General features: G+C 30.6%; 2 protein-coding genes across 2 annotated transcripts in view; one reads left to right on the forward strand and one right to left on the reverse strand.

Moving 5' to 3' along the window:
• LOC145312473 (uncharacterized) overlaps window positions 1–23,254 on the forward strand; it is a 396,718-nt gene that overhangs the window by 268,078 nt on the left and 105,386 nt on the right. The window lies entirely within an intron of this gene.
• LOC145323830 (uncharacterized) lies at window positions 1,609–4,391 on the reverse strand. The gene is made up of 4 exons (XM_080166431.1): window positions 4,370–4,391; window positions 4,058–4,197; window positions 3,235–3,366; window positions 1,609–1,752 (listed from the first exon to the last, which is right to left on the reverse strand). Exons 1-4 carry the CDS (start codon window positions 4,389–4,391, stop codon window positions 1,609–1,611), a joined length of 438 nt encoding a protein of 145 aa, XP_080022557.1.

The following is a 23,254-nucleotide window of genomic DNA, read 5'->3' on the forward strand; positions in this document are numbered from 1 at the left end:
AAAACCAGAATTTAAAACCAAATATAAGCCATCAATCATCAAATAAACTAGATAGTGTTCGGTACAATTTTAAAAGCAAATCAGAGGTGAATTCTTAAAAAACTTTTTTTGCATTTATCCTCACTAAAATAGTGAGGCAAAATTATCCCCTCTAAATTTTTAGCGAGCCTCACTAATTTTAGTGAGAAAAAGAATTTTTAGTGAGGCCAAGAAGAATCAACCTCACTTTTTTTTGAAAAAAATATCTTTCTCTTTATACCAATTTTAACCAGGATAAAAAAATTACAAATAATATGTCAGAGTTTACAAGGAAATGCGAACAAACGTATAATTTTTCAATAAAATAGATGTGTACTACATACATAAATGTTAATGGATTTAACTCGGGTCCAACTCTTTGATAAAGTCAAAATTACGACAATTGATAATTATCTAAACCTTAAACAAATTTTTTAGAAATATCGAAAATAAATAGAATATTTTTTTATGAGCCCAACTTCTGCGGAGGGCATAACCCCTGCGGAACTTTTACCTTTAAAAACTATTGTACTTTATAGGACCAGGAGTAATCAATAATCACGTGAAAAATTTGACTTTAGTCTTACAGAAAATAATAAATACTCGTCGCAATTCTAATATATGTAGTTAGTTAAAATAACAATTTGTCTCTAATATGACTATTTGAATTTAAATGCCTTAATTAACCCAACAAAATAAATGATTTATTACATTTATCAAGGACAATAAGGGAATGATAAATGATATAATAACCTACAATTTTGTTTACAATTTTGACCCAGTAGTTTCGATTATTGTACACTATTTTTACAAGATACTTGTTTTTGTCTGAAAACAGTCTAATATCTAATCATATTTTTAAAGAATATTAACTAGGAATTATTATATATAATACTAGCGGCTTCGCCCCTAGCCTCTAGGGGCTTTGCCCCAAGAAATATAATTACATCTTTTATTACCTGGAGATGCCCCCACTCCAGCACTATTTTAAATAATTTTTAAAAAATTTGTGGGGGTATTTTTTTTTTGGGGGGTTGTCAGTCGATTCAGTGGTTACCGAGATTTTAAGGGACAGACGGACGGACAGACAGACAGACATCATTCTACTTTGTATTATAGATATAAAAACTTGGATCTCAGGGATGGAAAAGGTTGAGACAATGGATGATTAAAAGTTTTAGTGGAAAAGTCCATGGTTTCTTTGTATGAACCAACTATAAATCAGACAAAATAATGTTTAAGGCAACGAATAACAGAACGCATCCATAAGTTATAAATACAAAATCTATTATTGCTAGTTTCCATGACAGACAAACGAACAAGCAACCATTGCCTTACTTTAAATTTAGTTTTAGGAAAACAGTAAAAGTGTCTAACTATGACGTCAGTATTCATAATGGTAAAATATATAGCGGCCTCTCATTGGTTAATTGTTAATTTTTTCTGACGTCATAGTTAGACACTTTTACTGTTTTCAGTTTTAGTAATAAGAATTCAAAAGTTTGTTGTATCCTTTCTCTAAAATAGTAATAAACCTGCTTATTTCAATCGTGAAAAGTAGCAAAATCTAATCAAACACACATACATTGATTATCGTTCTAAAAGGTGTATATTCCTGTATAAGTTAAGTTTATTGTTTTGCTGTTGTTGATTTTTCTGCGGTTGTGGTGGAATTTGTTGTTGTTGTTGGGTAGAATGTAATCCACCACTTAGCAAATTATCCACTGAAACACGCTGAAATATTTCTAATGTGTTTATTTAAATCAACCAAGACATAAATAGCTAGAATTCAATACAATATTTAGAAATAACTATCACCTAAGCATATTAAGTTAAATTTTCTTAGTAGATGGGTAGGTAAGCTATTTTTTATTTGATTTTGCATAATACCTACAGTAAAATCTCATAATAGGGTTTACTTTTGTAATCATGTTTAAACCCTAGATTAATGTTATTTAGAATTTCATATTTAGTGAGAAAAATGAATACATATAGTTCTTTTTACACTCACATATAATAGAGTTAGTTTAGAATCATTATTTGTTTTAAGTTCAAGTCTTAATAAAGACATTAAAGTTGTTTGCGAGGAACAAAAAATAATTAGGTAATAGTTATTTATAGCATCGAATTACAGACAAATTTTCTGGCATATTAAAATGAAAAATGATAAGATTGAAACCAGTTAAGTTGGACCTGAAGGTCTAGCAAAACTGGTATAATTTTATTATTCGTGGAAAACTGTCTGTATTATGTATTACATACTCAAATACCGGTTCTAATCCATCGGATATTGATCTGTTTTGAAGCCAAACTGGAAAAATTCTTCATAGTTATTTCAAATGTGTTAAGTAGGTTACTATATTATTACTAATATTGCTGTAGGGGCAACATATCGGTTCAGCGGTTAGTGATATCCTTCGCTACAAACAAAAAGGCTTACTACTATATATATATTAGGATACTTGTCATTATCTAATGTGTAATATATGATACATTTATCAATTTTAAATGCTTTATTCTTTTCCCTGCAGATTTAAAAATTAAAATCATGCACATTTGATAATTTGAGCAGTCTACAAAATCTGTTTTACCTATAGAATTTGTAATTTAGAAAAGCTTTATCATGTAGTGTAGAAATATAGGCCATTAAAAATGTTACATTCTTTTTATATAAACTTTTTTACTGACAAACCATATTATAAATGGATTATTAGGGAGAAGTTTAGATTTTAATGTATTACGTAAATCAAGATCTCTCAAATCAACATTTAAAATGTCACATGATTTCCTTGTAAATAAAAACAGAGAATAATTGTAAGCAAAAAAACCTTTTTGTGTTATAAATGATATTTTTTTCTTTGTAAGACTTCGATAAAGATTAAAACTATGTATATCTTTAACTAGCGGATACGCCCCTAGATGACTCTAGGGGGGGGGGGGTCGACCGCCTTACTTCCAATTAAAGTTTTTAAAAGAAAAAGTAAAAAAATTGGAGAGGGGGTCAATTTATTATATGTATTAGTGATTTCTCTTGAGAGGGTACTTTTACCTTCCCCCAAATATTTATGAACCTTCCCAGAACCTATGAGAACCATATCGGTTCAGTGGTTAGCGAGATCCTTTGGTACACACACACAGACACACACGGATCCCGTATACTTTCTTGAGTTTTAATTCAGACCATAAAACGGCATTTTCAGATTTAAATATTTTTACCTTTCTTGAATTCTTTCTAGATTCAACCTTTCTGTTAGCCTCTGAGTCTTTTCTCACTATAAAGACATCTTTTTCTGTATGTTTGATCAGGGCATCAAATGGTTTCGTAGAATAGTCTTCCTCACTTTTATCCTTATTTAATGGAAAGTTCAAATAAAAATAGGGATCTTAAGGGATAAGACAATTGACGATAAATTAATTTATATCCACAATAATGATTAATTCTTCTGTAGATTAAAATTATTGTTTTAAAAGTTTGGAAACTACTTGTTTGGAAACATCCAATCAATATTCACTATAAGAACCCAAAGTTTTGAGCCAACGAATAAGATAATGTGGTTAATAAACCTTGGATACCAGAGTAATTAACACTAAAATACCCCCCCCCCCCCGGCCCCCCCTCTACCTAGATAAAAAGAATTAGTTTGGGTTTTCCGTTGTGATCTCGCTGAACACAGTTCCCGGAAGATTTTTGGCTTTTTCTTTTTTTATTAAAGCCCTGAGATTGGTTTAGGCTACATTACTGCCCAGACTCCCCTAGATGCAAGGGTTACAGCCGCCAGTTTACTCCGAAACTACATTCTAAGACTTACTATATTCTTTTTAAGAAAAAAGGAGAATAATATCCCAACAATAAATGTAGATGTATCACCTAGACAACTACCTGGCCCAAGAGGAAGGGAATTTTTTCGTCTGCTAGGAAATTACTTTCTTCTTTTTTGTAGCGACTGGCTGTGTTTTTATTTGCGACGCTATTGGCTGATTTTCAAAAATCCAATTGATTGTCTGCTCAAGGCTCACACCAAAAATTAATTTATGTCACCTTTGAAATAGATCTTGAGAAGGTTGAGAAAGTATCAGTTTCTTCTGTATTACTTTCTAGATCATCTACCAGAGAATTGGTATCTTTGATAGAAGCTTCCAGATACTTGGTCACACCAATAGTGTTGGCTACACTTACAACTGAGGTTAAGGTTATATTTTGAATTTTATGAATCGCTAATAAAATTGGCTCCTACGAGAAAACTGTTTGCCCTTAAATATTCCGCAGGTCAAAATAAACATAATATAATAAAAAAGTATTAAAATTTAGGGGAAAAAAAGTATGAGTTAGAAGGCAACCCAGTTTAGGAACTTTGTTGAATTAATAATTCCATCTTCTTTATTACCTATTATGATTATATAAAAAAAAATGTATATAGTACAATTAGCCTATAGTGCCAATAAAATAGGGTATAAATTAAAAAACTTTTGGCCTGGAAATCCCGAATGACGTCATATTGGAATAAAGGACTAATCAAATATGACATCATTCCGGATACCTCAGCCAAAAGTTTTTTAATTTATCCCCTTTTTATAGGCACTATAAAGAGCTTCCATTCCATTGATTCGTTTAATGTTTGTATTTATACAAATTAAATAAAACCTTTCCTTTTTGTTTTGTAGACTTGATTGAATTTTCATTGATAATATCAGCAGGTTTTATATTAATTTCCTGGCCTGACTGGAAATTTTTAGTAAGATCAATCTGTCTTGTTCTCTTCTCAGCATCAAATATTTCAATAGACACTTTAGGATATTTATCAGTTGTAGCTTGGTCGTTTGGAGGATTTTTTACAATTTTCTTTGTAGATTTTGTTTCTAAATTTTAAAAAATTATTGAATTTTAGTACTCTAGCCTCTAGTTCACCTCCTATATAAAATCGTTCCTGAAGCTTCAAAAATGTTTTTAAAGGGGGGGATGGGGTATTTTTTCATAGGGATGTGTGGATGGGGTTTTCCCAGCCCCTTACTTGTTTTTGTTTACAAAAGATAAAAATAAAATTTTACGAAAATAGCTTAAAACCACCAGTAGCTATATTCCTAGAAGCGTGAAGCCCAATTTGTTCAGCAGTTACTGAGATCCTAAGCTTCAGACAGACAACATATAAGACTGTATTTAAGACTGTAATATAAGACTGTACATGTACGCTTTTATGCTTTAAAATACACATATATGTATTCTTCATTAACAGACTTTCTTTAAATAAACACTAGTGGCTTCGCCCCTAGCCTCTAGGGGCTTCGCCCCATGAGGTAATGGAAAGTCAACCCTCCAGAATAATTTTATAGTTATATTTTCAAAAAAGTTATTCTTTGCCGAATTACTCTTTGGTAAAATTAAACCCAGGTTGTGCGCAGTATATCTCGTACGGGGTGAGCATAAGCGAGTACCCCGAATGCGGTGCAAGCTCCGATAGTCCCACTGATTGGACCACATATACACAAAAATTGAAAACTCTCCTCTGTAAATTCTATTTAATACCTATAATAGCAACAACTTTTTAAAGATGTAAATTTTAAAAGTTACAAAAAGCCCAAAAATTTTTTTTGGGTGAAATTTTTTTTTGGGGGGGGGTTTGCCCCATGGTGCAGTGGGGTTCCCCCAACCCAATTACAGGTTTTTGAAAATTTGGAAATGGGGATTTTTTTATTTTTAGGGGGTTTGGGTGTCCCACCCTCCTAGAAAATAGCCTAAAACCACCAGAGGACCAGTAGGTATATTCCCAGAAGAGTAGAGCCCAATTTGTTCAGCAGTTACTGAGATTTTACAAAAAAATGTAAAAAAAAAAAATTTGGGGGGAATGGTTTTTTAGTTTTTGGGGGGGTTGGGGTGTCCCACCCTCCTATAAAATAGCCTAAAACCACCAGAGGACCAGTAGGTATATTCCCAGAAGAGTAGAGCCCAATTTGTTCAGCAGTTACTGAGATTTTACAAAAAAATGTAAAAAAAAAAATTTGGGGGGGATGGTTTTTTAGTTTTTTGGGGGGTTGGGGGTGTCCCACCCCCCAGGAAAATAGCTTAAAACCATTACAGGACCAGTAGGTATAATCCCTGAAGAGTAGAGCCCAATCGATTCAGCGGTTACTGAGATCTTAAGCTTCAGACGGACAGACAGACGGACAGACATCAAGCTACTTTGTATTATAGATAGACATTGTTGATTCGAAAGGAGATATGCCTTGGCTCATAATCAAATATAACTCACTAACATTTCATTAAGTATGGACTAACAAAGGTTTTCCAATGAAAGGGATAGTTATCTATCTCATGTATTGTAAGTTTGAAATTTCATACAGAATTGGTCCTTAGGTTTCAACCTTGTCAATTAATATTTTTAGAATTCATAACAAATAATTTTACCTTGTTTAAGGTCGCCTTCACTTGAGGACTGAGTCAAAGGTCGTATTACTTTTCTAGTTTTACTTGTTGTCGGACTTCTCCTGGGTCGTGATGAGTCACGTGATTTTAGTTTGCTGCGTGACGTTGTTTCTGGCCTCTTACCCTCCTGTACCATAGGCATTAGAAAGAAAAAATATAGGCTAAACCCCAATGATGATATACAAAATTACAAAAATGAAAATATCGGTTGAAAAGTTTGGGAACTACTATCTTAGAACCAACCAATCAATATTCAATTATATACAAGAACCCAAAGTTTTTAGGTTAACAAATAAGATAAGGCCGTTAAAAACAACTCTGGGTACTAGTTAAATTAAAAAGCAGAAATTAACCTAACATTTATTAATGTCGATATTATGTCTGCAATGCCAACTTTTTATTAACGACATATAGACGTTGTAAATATTGTCCAAAACCAATTTTAAAAGTAGCATGTAGATATTAGTCACTTGTTTTAAAGGCTATGAAGTCGACATGACAACTTAAAATGCATATTGATGGTAGAATGTCAACAATTTTGAAATAAAAGATATATAAGAAGGAAGAAAAACAAAAATAATCTTTTAATAAAGGTACATTCCTTGTCGTCAACAAGAGCTACAGATAAAACAACTGAAGTATTAGAAGATGTGGAGTTTCCTTTTACATATTTTTTTTAATTTTTCATCGTTATTTCAAGGAAATGAAAATAATTGAAATAAAAATAAGGTGTATTGATTATTGTTAGTTAGACTTATATGTAGCATTTGATCAATAAATAATATACATATGCATTAAGTGCAGTCAATATTCTCTAAAATGACTATAACATTTGGAAAAATAGTGCAGCTATTACCTTTTATGATACAAATAAGGATTTTAATTGCCAATTATCTGAAAAGTTTATATCCTTGATATGAAATTTTTTTGAAATTTTATAACTCTGCAAACCCGAAATCTTCATGCGGTTTTTAATATCTTTGTTATGATTCAATCCACGCATATAATGATTGCTTTAATCTTTTTCCAGGTCCCATAACTGTGCTGCTAGACCTTTATTTTTTTAAAATCGGTTCAGAAATAAGGATTTTAGAAGCTATAATATTAGAATATTAGTTGTTTGATCCTTATCCTGTTGGGGAGTCTGATGGAGGTCAGGAACAAAGCCTAAAACCAACCCTAAGACATTTATAAACCTTCCCTTAAAAGTGTAACCAAATTGGAACAGTATTAGCAAGCTGTTTTCGTTATCGGCCGGCCGGAAATCGGCCGATTTCGGACGGATTCGGCCGATTAAAATAATCGGCCCACATTTTCTTCATGTTAGGTTTAAAAATATCGTATTCGGCTATTCCTCGGCCGATTTAGTCGTCTAAGGTGACAAAAAAATAATCCTGGTTGTAATAAATTCAAATCCGTTGACCAATCTAAAATCGGTCCACTGGTTGTCACAGAACGGCGATTTTAAAGTTGTAGACATGATAATAATTGCATAAAATAGAAGTAAAGTTTAAAAATACCGTAGCCGGCTATTCCTTGACCGATTTAGTCGTCCAAGGTGGCAAAAAATTAGTCCTGGTCGTAATAAATTCAAATCCATTGACCAATCAAAAATTGGTCCACTGGTTGTCGCGTAACGATGATTTTAAAGTTGTAGACATGATAATAATTGCATAAAATAGAAGTAAAGTTTAAAAATACCGTAGCCGGTTATTCCTTGGCCGATTTAGTCGTCCAAGGTTTCAAAAAAATATTCCTGTACGTAATAAATTCAAATCCGTTGACCAATCTAAAATCAGTCCACTGGTTGTCGCGTAACGATGATTTTAAAGTTGTAGACATGATAATAATTGCATAAAATAGAAGTAAAGTTTAAAAATACCGTAGCCGGCTATTCCTTGACCGATTTAGTCGTCCAAGGTGGCAAAAAAATAGTCCTGGTCGTAATAAATTCAAATCCGTTGACCAATCTAAAATCGGTCCACTGGTTGTCGCGTAATAATGATTTTAAAGTTGTTATAAATGCTGCGTATATTATAAATATAATAATGTCGTCTTTGAAACGAAAATTTTACTCTGGCAAATTTTTGAACTTCTTTTGTGATTAATATGGATCTTTTACCATAAAATTAGTTTTTCATAATTTAATTATTATTTAAATACCTTTTTTAAAGTAGCTGCACTAATTTTCCACCCAAAAAAAATTATTGACTGCACTTAATATGCATATACTATGTAATTATACGGACGGACGGACAGACAGACATCAAGCTTCTTTGTATTAGAGATAAGAATGACTACAGAAAAAAAGTAGTTTTGCGTGTCTTGTAATATCTTGGAAACGACTGTATCAAATAGTCCATAATTTTCATAAGGAAGCTAGGTATAAAAAGTTCAATAAGTATTACACCATTTTTTTTTGGTAGCAAAGCTTCTTCATAATTAACTTTGTCTGTCTGTCAGTCAGTCCACAACTCCATAGGGAAAATTTCTCGGCTGTTATCTATTAATATTTGCATCTAGTCTATACATTATTTTGTACGTCTTTCTGTCGGTCATGCTTCAAAACAAATAAATTTTATTTCTTAAAGGTTTCGTGAATTTCTTTAAGTTTTTACATATTATTTCTCTTTCTTTTCTTTCTCTTTCAACATAACATCTGCTTTACATCTCACTTTGTTTATATGTGCTTCGATATTTACTGATGTTGTCATCCTTATTTTTCTTTTAAAGGATCTTTTTAAAAGTTAGAAGTTTTAGAATTAAAAATTCCTGAATTTGTGCGTTCAGACTTTTCTTTGACAGTATCAAGACTTGAACTTGTAGCAGCTAGGTCTTCTTTTTCTGTAGATTTTTCAACAATTGAGTTCGCGGATTTATCAGATACAAAACCCTCGATTTTCTTTTTTATTTTCTCTTTGAGTTTTTTCTTCGGCTTTCCTTCTCCTTTGGAAATTTTTCCTTTATTTCGCCACTTTACCACTAAGAAGCCCCCCCCCCCCCCCACGAGACCAATGCTCTTTCCCCCTAACATAAAAAAGCCATCCTTAACCCCCCAATTCATTCACCCCCCTCCCCTCCTTAGATGGAAAAAATGCCATATTTTGCCCCCTCTCCTCTGGAAATAAAATAGCCCCAAGATTGATTCACTGGCGAAATAGAGGAAAACGTCTCTCCTTTCTTATTATTAAGAATATCGTCAAATAGTTGAGGTTTCTTGTCAAGATTTTCTACCACATTTTCTTTGGTATCATGGTTGATGATCAAAATATTATTTTCTGTCAATTTGTCCGGAGTTTTATCCTAAAAATGGTTAATCAATTAGTCTTAATATGAACAGTATATTTTTTTTATCCAAGGCAGGTTTAAGGCTACTTTCGTTAGTATTTGTAAATACCCCCCCCCCCCTCATGACAGATAAGACTCCAAGACAAAGGTCGTGAAATCGTTAAATTTGAATGATAGCTTAGCTCATCCTAATACAAAAGTCTTTGCATATGTCGGTTGCAAAGGATCTGGCTTTCTTTTACAGTGAAATTTTATGACTATTAAAGAGGAGAATACAACAATTCTTTACAAGAGAAATCGACCATGAAATTAGATGAAAGTAGAGGATCGACACCTCCCACCCTTTTTTAGTTTTGTGGTTGAAAAAGATTTGTAAAAAATACTTTTTTCTTCAATTTATCTTCTTTTGTATCATCATACTGTGGGGTTCCAGTCAGATTGTAAATATCAGAAAGATATTCCTCACTCTTCTGTATTAGAGCAACGTTTATGTATATTATCAAATGTTTTGCTAAAGTTAAGGTGTAATTAAAATGCGTTTATTATTAAAATGGATTTAATAATTCTTGGATCTTTCACCAGATTATCATGTACTTTTATAAAGTAACATTCGAAGCTGGCTAAAATAACAATGACCCCAATCTTGCTATTTACACCATCCGCTTCACTCCTACTGGATGAACGAACTGACCAATAAACGAATTCCATGTTAGCAACATAAATTGAAGACAATTTTTCCTCTGTCATAATAGTCACGTAAATTCTATATCCATTCGTATTAATTATAATTCTCAAGCCACTAACGAAATTTTGTGTTCGTCTTCTGCAGATAAGTGGTTTGTTGGTTGGTCTTCTGTATGTTACTTAAGTTTTCTTAAATTGCTATCCCATTTTGGTTTTTATCTTTTGTAAAAGGGGTGGAGCTTTTAAAAGTCTAAAGATTAATGTTAATATTTTTGTTTACTTATAATAATGTGTTTAGACATAGTATGACAAATAGGTAAACATTTACCATTTTATTTCAGGGATATAAAGGGATAAGACAATGGCTAATAAATTAATGTACATCCTCAATGATGATACACAAATTACTCATTCTTTAGATTAAAATTAACTGGTTGAAACGTTTGGACACTTAACTTAACGAACCAACTAATCAAATTTCATAAAAGTCCCCAACGTTGTTGAGCCAACGAATAAGAAAACGATATCAAATTACGTTGGGGGCTAGTGTAATAAACAGCCCATTGTCCCCTTCCTTCCTGTAAATATTTAATATTTTATTCCCTTCATATGTCAAGTAATTTTTCAACCCACATTTACTTACAATAACTAAGTAAAACAAGTTTACAGGGATAAGTAGATCGGGGGGGGGGGATAATATCTATTTATCCCATCGTATTACAGACAGCTTTCCGAAGATATTAAAATAAAAATTACATGTTTAAATTTATGATTTGTATTTTAAAATTCATGGAAAATTTCTGTAATACGATGCTATACATGATTTTTTAGTATAGCTGAGAACTGGTTCTAATCCAGCGGATATTAATTGATTTCTAAGCCATACTGGAAAAATTTTCTAATTCTTCAAGGTTGATTTTTATCTTCCAAAAAATAATATCTGATTGGAGGGAAAATAATTGTTATTACTTGGATTTTACACCAGTTTTTCATGTTCTTTAATGAAACCAAACTTGCAGCGGGCTAGAATAACGATCATCCATATCTTTCTAATCCTACCGGATGAACTAAATGACCAATAAACGAGTTCCATGTTAGCAAGCTAAATTGACAATTTTCCCCTGTCATAATATTCATGTATGTACATTATAAATATGTTTATATATAATTTTAATTTAGCCACATTAGTTTTGTCCATAATTGACCTATCCCTAAATACCCTGAAATAGAATACATTTTTTCAACCCACATTTACTCATAATAAGGGTTCATTGTAAAGAAGGGAATATTTTTTTTGTATTTTTAATAAAAATCATTTAATATTATAGTTATATAATCGCCCTTTAACCCACAAAAATAAATAGAAAGGAGTTCTTTCCGTTTCTTAAGACCTCTAAAACGACTAAATAATAAAAACCAAAAATTAAGATAAGCATAAAGAATCTAATGATAGTGTATAAAAAATGACGTTATACTGTCCTACCATTAGTCAATTTAAATGTATATTGTCTATGATTAGTCATTTGTATTGTATGACGTCATTTTTTAGGCATTATCAACAGTTTCAAGCATAAAAAAAAAACAATAAGAAATAATGATTTTTGATTAGAATAAGTTTGCTTTAATATTCCTGAATGTTTGAGTCAATATTTTTAGCAGCCTTAGCCACTGTTGTGTCAGGCGCGTGATTCACTTCAGCCAGGGTAGAGAGTTTGGCTGTTCCATCTTTAATCAAATTCTTTACTTTAGAGTTTATCGATAATTAAAGAAGCTATTTTTTTCAATTAACAAATTAAGACCTCTGTAACATTTGAATCGATTGACGTTTAGAAAAGCTTTTCATAGCATTAATAGTTATTTATGGCATCGTATCATATACAGCTTTCCACGGATATCAAAATGAAAATTATAAGTTTAAAACCAGTTTTGTTAGATCCGAGGTGAGAAGTCTTGGGATAATAAAACCGTTATCAATTTTATGATTTTTACTATTATTTTAATATTCGTGGAAAATTGTCTGTAATACCAATTTAACAAAAGACAAATAGGAGCTTTTCAATGGTCCTTCTAATATTTAGTTTTAGACAAACATACTTCAAAATTTTAATCAATTTTAATCAAAGAAATCATTTATTTAAATAGTAGAATTTTCCTTTAATTTCTTTTTGAACATCAACAATAATTTCATCAGTATTACTTTCATTAATGTTATCATTTACATAATTAGTTGGTTGTCTGTTGGGCGTGGGAGAACTGTTCTGAGTATGGCTGATATGCTCTGAGCTAATTATTGTTGTTGTTGTGTTCCCGCCAAATTCTGATCCATTGCTAATGGCTTGCTCAGTATGCTGTACTAATAGGCTTCGGTGTTCATATATTTCAGTGGAATTACTTTTTAGCAAAGCTTTATGGAAAAATGGATGATTATATGATAAAGTCGTAAAGTCTGATAACTATTGTATTTTTTTTCTCTTCTATAATTGAATACAATATGCAAATGGTAAGTTGGAGGGACAAAAGTATTTTAATTGCTGAAAACTGAAGTAGCTTATAGTGCCAAATAAAAAAAATACAATAGAAATGACCAATGATAGGCCAGATTACATTTGAATTGACCAATGGTAAAATGTATACTAGCCCATAATTGGTCATTTGTATTATATTACGGCATTTTTTATTATGCACTATAATCTGTTTCCTAAAAAGTATTGAGATTTAGGTCTAAAAACGACTGGAGCATCAGATCTAAAATTAAAAGTAAAGCTCCTTATTGATCTGGCTCGGTTTTGGGCTGTTTTCTAGGTAAATATATTAACATTTGAAGGCATTACTGACTTATGTAATTACATATGAACACCCAGACTTCCCAAATTATCCAGCTGTGGTTGACCATTTCCCCCTGGACTTTTTCTCCCTTCCACAAGGGACAAATTCTCCCCCAGAATATTCCCCCCCTCCTCCGACATTTTCTGCCTTTATTTGAGGGATTTTTTGAGCAAATATTGCCTTACTTAATCAGTGTAACAGACAAATAATCTGAAAAACAAAACTGACTACTTTCTAGGTTTTTAAAATTTCTGAAATAAAATGTTTTCATAGACTTAGTTAAGAAGATGGAATATCTTATTTTTAATCAGGGCATAAAAACTTTTGTATTTTTATTGGATCATAATTAGGTGAAAAAACTTGTAGTTTTCTTACTCTAAATCAATTAATTATCCTGTCTTATCCCTCATGAAAGTATGTAAAATTGAAACTTTGCTATAATTTAAAGATTTAAACGTCCTAATTAAGAAGAGCTAGAATAAAAATTTTTATTTATGATTATCCAAATTCCAGGTTACTCACATTAAAAAATATAATGTATTTTAACACACTCTGATGTAAATGTAAAATGCTCTGACCTCCAACTTTATTTAAAATCTAAATAGAACCTGTTTTCCTGAAGTTTTAGCTCTATATATGTTTGTTGAAAACAAATATCATGATCAAATACAATTTTTTAGCATTAACAAAATCTACAAAAAATCTAAAATTTTGAGCAATAAGAGTATACATTGTTTGATAATTATAATATTTGGCAATATTTCTTCAGCAAAGCTACTTTAATAATTAGTAAACAGGTTCGTTTTAATTTTTGCATTTATGGATCACCCTTACTCTTCAAGTTTATCACAATATTATAGTATTATACAGGGCGTTTAAAAAAAAACTGCGTTTTCCAAATTTGGGAAACAACCATTAGGAGTACAAAAAAAGAATTATATGTCAATATTCTCTATAAAAATATGCATCGAAATTGTTACAGGTGTTTTTTAATATCTCTGAAAATAACGGCGCATTTTAAAGGATAAATATTTCAAAAGATGCGTATGATGCTTTTTTCTGATAGAATTTTGTGCCTTAAGGTTGGTTTTCAAAAATTTATTCACTTGAAAACAACATCTTAATATGGCCAATACAATTTTCTACCAATTACACTAAAAATTTCATTTAAAATTCCCTCACTGAAAACAAATATTCAGTTTTTCTTTTTGTATACTTAAGAAACATGACCTTAAAAATTGCTCATGTTCTTAAATCCCCACCCCTCATTTATTCCTATAATCCTTTAATTTTATTGACAGGTTAAGATATAAATTCATAATTTATCCATAATTTGTAATTAAATGCTTTAATAAAAAAAATTCAAACTTCAATAACTTTTTTGTCTTTAGAGATTTTTTTGTCAAATAAAAAGGAGTTATTTTCTTTTTACTATAACCTACGTTATTAAAGAAGATTCTTTTACTGCAAATGCATCACAATCAAGAAATGTGAAAAAATGACAAATTGCAGTTTCTTAAAAATGCTTTTGTGAGGAGCTAAAAAGCATTTCACCTTTAAACTCATTAAGGTACTTTTCTTATACCTTTTTCTAAATTAATATTGAAATTCTACGATTTTTTTATACATAATAGAAGAGTTATTTTAATTTTTCTTGCACAACATTTTTCACATAATGCATTTTTGGAAACTATGTACCTATCATAGAGGCCGTATTTTTAGAGATAATGAAAAACACCTGTTATAAATTTGATGTACTTTTTTACAGAGAATAAGGAAATATAATCGTTTTTCTGTATTCCTTCTGGTTGTGTCAGAAAAACGGAAAACGCAGTTTTTTCTGAAACACCGTGTATATTCCTATATGCCATGGTTTAACCAACAGATCTATAAATGTATATACAAATAACTACCTGCCTCCCTTTTCCAAGGACCTTTTTCGTCTGCTAGCAAAGTGTATTTTGCTACTTGGCTGTTTTAATATTTTCAACACTCAACTAATGTGAGATCATGTTTACAAAATTTTGGTAGCTTTTTTCGTCTTAAAGTCAACAAAGAACTTTTTTAAAATTTTGACAGATATCTGGCTTAATATTTTTTATTATTTGTATGTAAACCAAAAAAGTTGCAAAATTTGATTAGTTTTGAGTTAACTGATCTGATCATCCCCGCCCCCCCCCCCTCAACTTGGTGGCCCCGCAGTAATAGGGCCTCCGCAGGGGTAGGCATGAGAAAATATATCCTGCGGGGGGCTATATTAATTATTTCAAAATGAGAAGTGAGGTTATCATTGCTCAACGTGCGCTTTATGTGAAAGCATCTTTTCGCATTTTTTTCTTTTAAAAATGCTTATAATACACTAAACTGATATTACAATGTAATTATAAACTTTGTTATTGAATATGTAACTCTTAACTTTTCTATATTTATTGAGTAACTGTTAAGTTTTCACTTAGAATTGTTATTATAATAACATTCAACCTTGTGTACATAAACACATAAACATGAATAAATGTTACATGTTAGTATGTCCAACAATATTACTAATAACAGATTTTATCATTATAGCTAACCAAGGAAGTTATATTTTATAAGCTAAAAAAATCTATTTTTGACAATAATAAGTTCTATTAAATCCTATTGAATTAAGAAGTAAAGTTTTTTCGTCTGTTCGTTTAGATCTCATCTCACTAATCAATAATAATGATTAAAAGGAAGCTGTACAACGGTCCTTGGTTTTAGGCTATTTTATTTCTATACTCAAACCCTTCAGTGGTTTTAAGCTGTCTATCTGTCTTTACTAAAATCTTATAATTTCAAAATTCTCTACAATGTGAAAATACTAAAAATATTTTCCCCATAAAATCTTTCAGGGTGGTTTCTAAAATTTTAATTCATAAAAATATTTTTTCTTTAATGAAACAAAATATTTTAATTAAAAACTTAATAAACAAAAAATATGCATTTAAAAAAGTTTTTACCTTTTAAAATAAAGGATTTATTTTTGGTTTAAATTAAGTAAATAAAATTTCATGTTTAGCATAACTTTAACACACATACAATACGTAAAAGGTCCAAAGGGATCACCACCTGTAACCGCAATTTTTTTGCGGATTTTTAACCAAAAATAGATTTGGAAAAGTAAGTTTGAGCTCTTTAAATGAATTAGTTAAAATATAATATTGTGGACCATAAAATACTTTATATTATTTATGAATCTATAATAACACAACAACTTGGTTCAAGTGGTATGGGCTTTTTTCGTCTACTATCAAATTGCTTTCTGCTCTTTTGTAGCGACTTGGCTGTGTTAATATTCAGAGACCCAATTGAAAGTCTTCACCTTGAGAAAGTACAGTTATTTAACCCCCCTGCCACCTCTATTCCCTTACGTTAATGAATATATAACAACATTACAAGCGGCTGTTAATCCCCACAACAAAAATTTATATATTTCTACATATTCTTAAATGAATCGCATGTAAAATCAATTAACTTAACATTAACAATTTTTACCTACTAGATTTATGTCCAATGAATGTTAAACATCCATAAAAGCGAAGCTCAAGAATCAGATGGTAGGACAAACGATCATTAATATTTAAAGAGTGTTAGATTTTTATAAGCACTATTTAAATTTACAAGTGAAAACTATATGTTTTAACTGGACCTACGGACTTTCTGGTATCAATTATAGAGTTGATACCCTTTTGTCTTAACCTCTTTTCGAGGAAGCCTTGTGTTTATCAAGATCGAAATTAATTCCTTATCATTATCCCAAATTAAGCGCAAATGTCGTCTTGTTTGACTTTCCTTTCTAAAGTGACGCGGTATGGATTGTTTATATTTGGATGCGCCACGTTCGTTACTTTTGAATGAGATATGAGTGTGTGAAGATTTCGGAGAACAAAATTGGGCCTATCATTGGTCTCATAGTGCGTGAACAACCCTAGTATACCAGGGATTTGAAACCATAAGAACTTCAGGTAGAATTTGTTAATTTTATTAAGTGGAATGGTGTATAGGACGATTATATGTAGTTTTAAAAAGGCTTTAGCCAGCTAAGCATGAAACTTAATTATGATTAATATTATGTTTTAGTAATTTTTTATGTGCTTTTATTTTTGCATTTAACAAAGATTTATTAAACCAAATAATTTTCCTTTAAAGCCAAAGTTTCCAAAGATTCTTAACCGTAGAGAAAAATGATTTTAAAAAGCAATTAAGATTACGTGGTTATAAAAACTGGAATTTTGTATTAATTGATTTTATAATTTCAGGACTTTGAAATAATTTCATCAATAAATCTATAATCAAACCTGCTGTTGAAACTTGATGGTTCCTGGTATTGGGGGTTTGTATGTTCGCCAACAGATCTCGAGAACTTCCCGCTAATTCGGAAGTCACACTCAACCAAAGTGTCATGGTTGAGACACCTTTCTAAATCGTAACTAACTTTTACAGAATGACCATTTCAATTATGAAAACGATAGGATTATTCCAACATGCCAAAAGTAATAATATACATCTAGGCAATTCTTAAAACCAAATTCTTTGTATAATAAATCCTATTATATATAGTAATAAGGTTTGTATGTAAGTATGTTAAAATCTCGCTAACCACTGAACTGATTAAGTTCTCCAATTTAGGGAAGCTTTCATATTTGGCCATTTTTAAAAAGATATTGGGAAAGATTTTATGTTATTTCTATGTTCACACCCTTCTCCTCCGATTATAAATAGCCTAGAAACTAAGCTAGTTTAAAATGTATAAACAAATGAAATAAATATTAGCGTCCAAATTTTAGCTTTCTTTGTTCATTATAAACCAAGAGAAACATTAGAGTTACAATTAAAAAAGACAAACAACTTTTTTGCCAGACCTCAACAATAAACGTCAATTTCAAAATTAAATATCAATTTCGATATCGTATTAATTAGTTTTATGTTAATCTTTATTTACAAGTTATAGGATGTCTGTCTGTCTTACCTGGATAACCTCTAGAGGACGGGATACACCATAAGGTGTTATTTTGTTGGATCTCTGAAGCAAATCACCTTCCCGACAGCGAGCGGATGCGTTACGTGTTACGCCACAGTCGCGGGTAAAAAACTAAATTACAAACTGTTGGACCGATATGGTTCTCCTTCGCAGTAAAGTTTCTAATAGGTTAAGGGAAGGTTTATTAATCTTGAAAGTGTTTTTTTTAATTTTTAAGAACTTCACAACTTTATTTTGAAGTGTTTCTCTATATCTATACCTCTCTTTCTACGAAACCATTTGGAGTTAATTTACATACGTACGTGAAAATACTTAACACAAAGGGGTTTTAATAAACAATATTAATGTTGTAATTAGCAGCAGGACTACGTTATCAATCATACTAGCGGCTACGCCCTTAAATGAATAGATTCTATGGAAATTATGGATTATGGGGAGGGAGGATGGTTGTCAACCCTCCATTTTCAGTTTTAGATTAAAAGAAAAAAAGTAAAAAATAAAATATAGAAGGGTGATTTCTTCTGAAATTAGTTACACATCTTCTCTACGCTTATAAAAATGGAGGGCTGGGGGTTGGTGGGGGTAAACAGGGAATGTAATAGTGGTCAAATGGGAATTTATGTGAAGGCACTAAAAGTAAAAACCTCTTTGTTTAAAATCTTAGCCTATGTTAATTTTGTAATCAAATATGAAATTGATTTATATTTGTGTAGCTTTGACTTTAACAAAGCAATTGATTTAATATATTTATTAAAGATTATTTAATACATATAATAATTCAAGCTAATTTTTATATTTCCGTGTTTGAGGTTTCGCATTAATAGAACTTTTCTAGCTTGTTTATGTATAAAGGATCGTTTTTACGCTCGACGAATGGACTCTCCTAATATACGTCCAAGGGTGGGGTAAAGGGTGTTTATCCTCCTCATACTTTTAATACCATCATTTTACCCCCATCAAAATTTTTTAAAATGATTTTAATTACCCCTACAAACCTTTGTAACCACTCCTTTCACCCCTGCTCGCCTAAATGTAGAAAAGGTTCACTTTTTAAAATCGAAGCTTTTCTGTAATTAGGGTCGGTCCGTCCGTGATGGATAGCTTTTTTCGTTAATTTAGTCATGTTAGAATTGTCCTATCGATTTCAAACTTTGCATGGTGATTCCTTTAGTAGTTAGGTACGATTTAGAAAGTGTAGCAACTCAATAATCATTATACATTCATTTTGATTTTTTTTACTTTTTAACAACTAATTTTTATGTGATCTAATTATCATAAAAATGTCCCTAAACATTGTCCTGTATCAAGCAATTGTTCAACCAATTTACTTACAATTTTGCTTCGACTATTATACATTTATATTCTGATTATTTAATTTTGACACTATACAAGTGTTAATTTCGTTTGTCTGTGTTTCAGTGCTTCGTTTTTTGGGATGTTGCCATCCTTGTTATACGTACATTACAGATTGCGTACCAAATACTTCCAAATTTGTTTATTTTATTTAAAAAAAAACTACTTAACTATCTAGTCATATACAAAAATATCTAAAAGTTTTTCATTGCGTATATTTGTAAACAAACAAGAATTTTACTACTTACTAAATATAAAAAAAAATGAATGAATACTTTTTTTAAATTTAAAAACATAAATTTTAGAATTTATTCGTTTTTTTAACGATACGTTTCTGCTTTGTGTATTTGTTTATCCTGTAATTTATTTTTGTCTGAAGTGAAAGATCTCGAAAACTGCTAGTTAAACCTTTCAGGAAAGATTCATAAATATGTTTTGGTGGTTTTAGGTTTTCTAGATTAAATTAGCCCACCCCTTGAGGCTAGGGTCGCAGCATTAAGTAGCTGAATAAAGAAATAGGCCATGTCCTTTTAAAAAGTACATCTGAAACTGCAGTCAGATATAACTTTATTTTTACGAGTGTAACATTATTCAAGGGATCTTAAGGAATAAGATATTAGGCAAGAAATTGAGATTTAAAATATTGGTTGAAAAGTTTGTACACGGCTAGTTTGATCAAACCAATCAAGATTCAATTAAAATTCTCAAAGTTTTTAAGTCAACCAGTGAGGGATCATGTTTTTAATAAAAACTTTGGGAACTAGAATAATTTGCCGTTCAATGTCCCTCCCATCCTTGGAAATTCCACGTAGTAAGCCTTATATCAGGGATCTAAAGTGATAAGACAATGAACGATAAATTCAGTGTTTCACCATTAATGATGTACAAATTTACTCCGTTCGTAGATTAAAATTTGTGGTTGAAACGTTTGAAAACTCAACATAATAAATCATTCAATCAAAGTCTCTAAAGTGTTTAGCTAACGAAAAGAAAACGTAATAATAAAACTTTGGGATTAGTGTAAAAAACAGCCAGTTGTCTCCTCTTTCTCTGGCCTTACATGCATGTATAATTTGTCCTATATCTGTTTGATATTTACGGTGACTTTTTTCATAGGATTTGAACTACTTTAGAATAATGTAGCTACTCTATGGGTAATGTCGTTTTTTCAACATGTAAAAATTTTAGTCAATTTACGATATAAGAATAATTTCGATCAAATTGTGTTTTATTTGATAACTTTATTACTACATTATATGAAAAAATAAGAATGTCTTCTAACATAATACTCACCAAAGCTAATGGATATAGATTACGTGGATATATTGACAGGTAAAGGGATAAGGCAATGGCCGATAAATTGATGTACATCCCTAGTGATGAGACAAAAATTACCTCTTAAATACATTAAAATTAGTGGTTGAAACGTTTGAACACTCAACTTAATGAATTAACTAAAGTTTTTAATCCAACGAATAAAAAACGTTATTATAAAACTTTGGGGACTAGTGTAATCAACAGCCCCATGTCCCCTCTCTCTCTCTTATGATTGCATATACTTGTTTCATATCTTCTTGCACTATGAAATAAAATGTCAAAAATAGCTTTCCTAGCCTCAATCTTAAATTTGCAATGCAGTTTTTAAAGCATAGCTACTCTTCGAGTTTATCATCATTTTTTACTATATGTAATTTAAAAGGTTAGCTAAAATATACTTTTTTCGTTTGTTCCTAAAAATGATATTTTTAAGATAATTGATGTATTGTCTGTGTAAACCAGTGTTGCGTAGCCGGAGCCGTGTAGCCGCCATATTTTGCTGGAGCCGGAGACATAATTTTTTGTATTTTTCCAAATTGTGCTATGACTTGAAGACTTATTTTGTACTATGTTTTCTTATCCTAAAGACGGACAAACTTACGCACATAACCTGCTATTATATAGTAGCTTCAAAACTGAAAAGCTATAATATTGAATATGTCCCAGCTTAGGTAAGCTAGTCTGCTACTGTATTGCTACACAGTACACATATTGATAGCTTTCTACCCCAATATTTTTTTAGTTTGTTGTCATTTTCACTTAGGAACACATAAATGTTTTATTTATGTGAAAAATTGTTCACAGTACACGTAATGAAATATAGTTTTTAACGATAATATTTAGTAACGTGAAAAGATGTACTCATCTAACAAAAAGGTTAACCTATTTGAGTTTAAAAGTGTAATTATAAGTGATAAAAATTCTGTTTATATTCATACTTTGCTATAAAGAATAATCTACAAATATAAATATGTTACCTACCTAAATTTTATTTTAACATTCTAAAGTTTTACTTATTACATTGTCCCACATTTTATTGGCGATTCTCAAGATGATTAGGCACAATATTACATATAGTAAAGCCTCCTTTAAAGCGCATAGGACCTTAAATAGCATCAAGAATTTACAGCAATTTCACTTATTTTTTCGATTTTATGAATGTTGCCATCCTTGTTTTAAACATGTTAATAGATATAAAGAATACGTGGATATTATGACAGGAGAAACAATTTAGGTTACTAACATGGGACTCCCGTATTGGTCAGGTCGTTAATCCTGTAGAAGGGAAGGGGTTGGAGTAAAGGGAAAAATCATTATTCTAGACCGCTTCATGTTTCACTTTATAAGAGAACATGAAAATCTGGATAAGATCTGGTTAATGCATTCATTAACATGTATGAGGTTTTTTTCAGAAAAAAATGTAAACAAAAATTTTATAATGTCCGGATTTGATATACTTACAGCCCTAGAAGAGAGTGGGTTAGATGATATTGCTATTAAGATTATTAACTATCTTAATCCTAAGGAATTACTCACTCTATTTCAAGGTACATATGTTGTAATATTAGATGATATTGCTATTAAGATTATTAACTATCTTAATCCTAAAGAATTATTAACTCTATTTCAAGGTATATATGTTGTAATATTAGATCATATTGCTATTAAGATTATTAACTATCTTAATCCTAAGGAATTGCTCACTCTATTTCAAGGTACATATGATGTAATATTAGATCAGAATTACTCACTCTATTTCAAGGTACATATGTTGTAATATTAGATCATATTGCTATTAAGATTATTAACTATCTTAATCCTAAAGAATTACTCACTCTATTTCAAGGTATATATGTTGTAATATTAGATCATATTGCTATTAAGATTATTAACTATCTTAATCCTAAAGAATTACTAACTCTTTTTTAAGGTATATATGTTGTAATATTAGATCATATTGCTATTAAGATTATTAACTATCTTAATCCTAAAGAATTACTAACTCTATTTCAAGGTATATATGTTGTAATATTAGATCATATTGCTATTAAGATTATTAACTATCTTAATCCCAAAGAATTACTAACTCTTTTTCAAAAAATAAAACTTTGGGAACCAGTAAAATTACAGTCCAATAAATCATCTTATTTCTTAAAAATATTTTTTGAAACTTTTACTATTTGAATGCCAAAATTGTAAATTAAAATTTTATGATATTTATTTTAATATCCATTGAAAATTCGATGTAATACGATAGTATGCATTATTTTTCATTATGGCTGAGAACCAATTCTAATCCAGCAGACATTAATCGGTTTCGAAACCATACTGGAAAAAAGCTTGTACTT

This window comes from Acartia tonsa, chromosome 1, assembly GCF_053477335.1.
Source record: "Acartia tonsa isolate MP-2025a chromosome 1, ASM5347733v1, whole genome shotgun sequence".
NCBI classification, from domain to species: Eukaryota; Metazoa; Arthropoda; class Copepoda; order Calanoida; family Acartiidae; genus Acartia; species Acartia tonsa.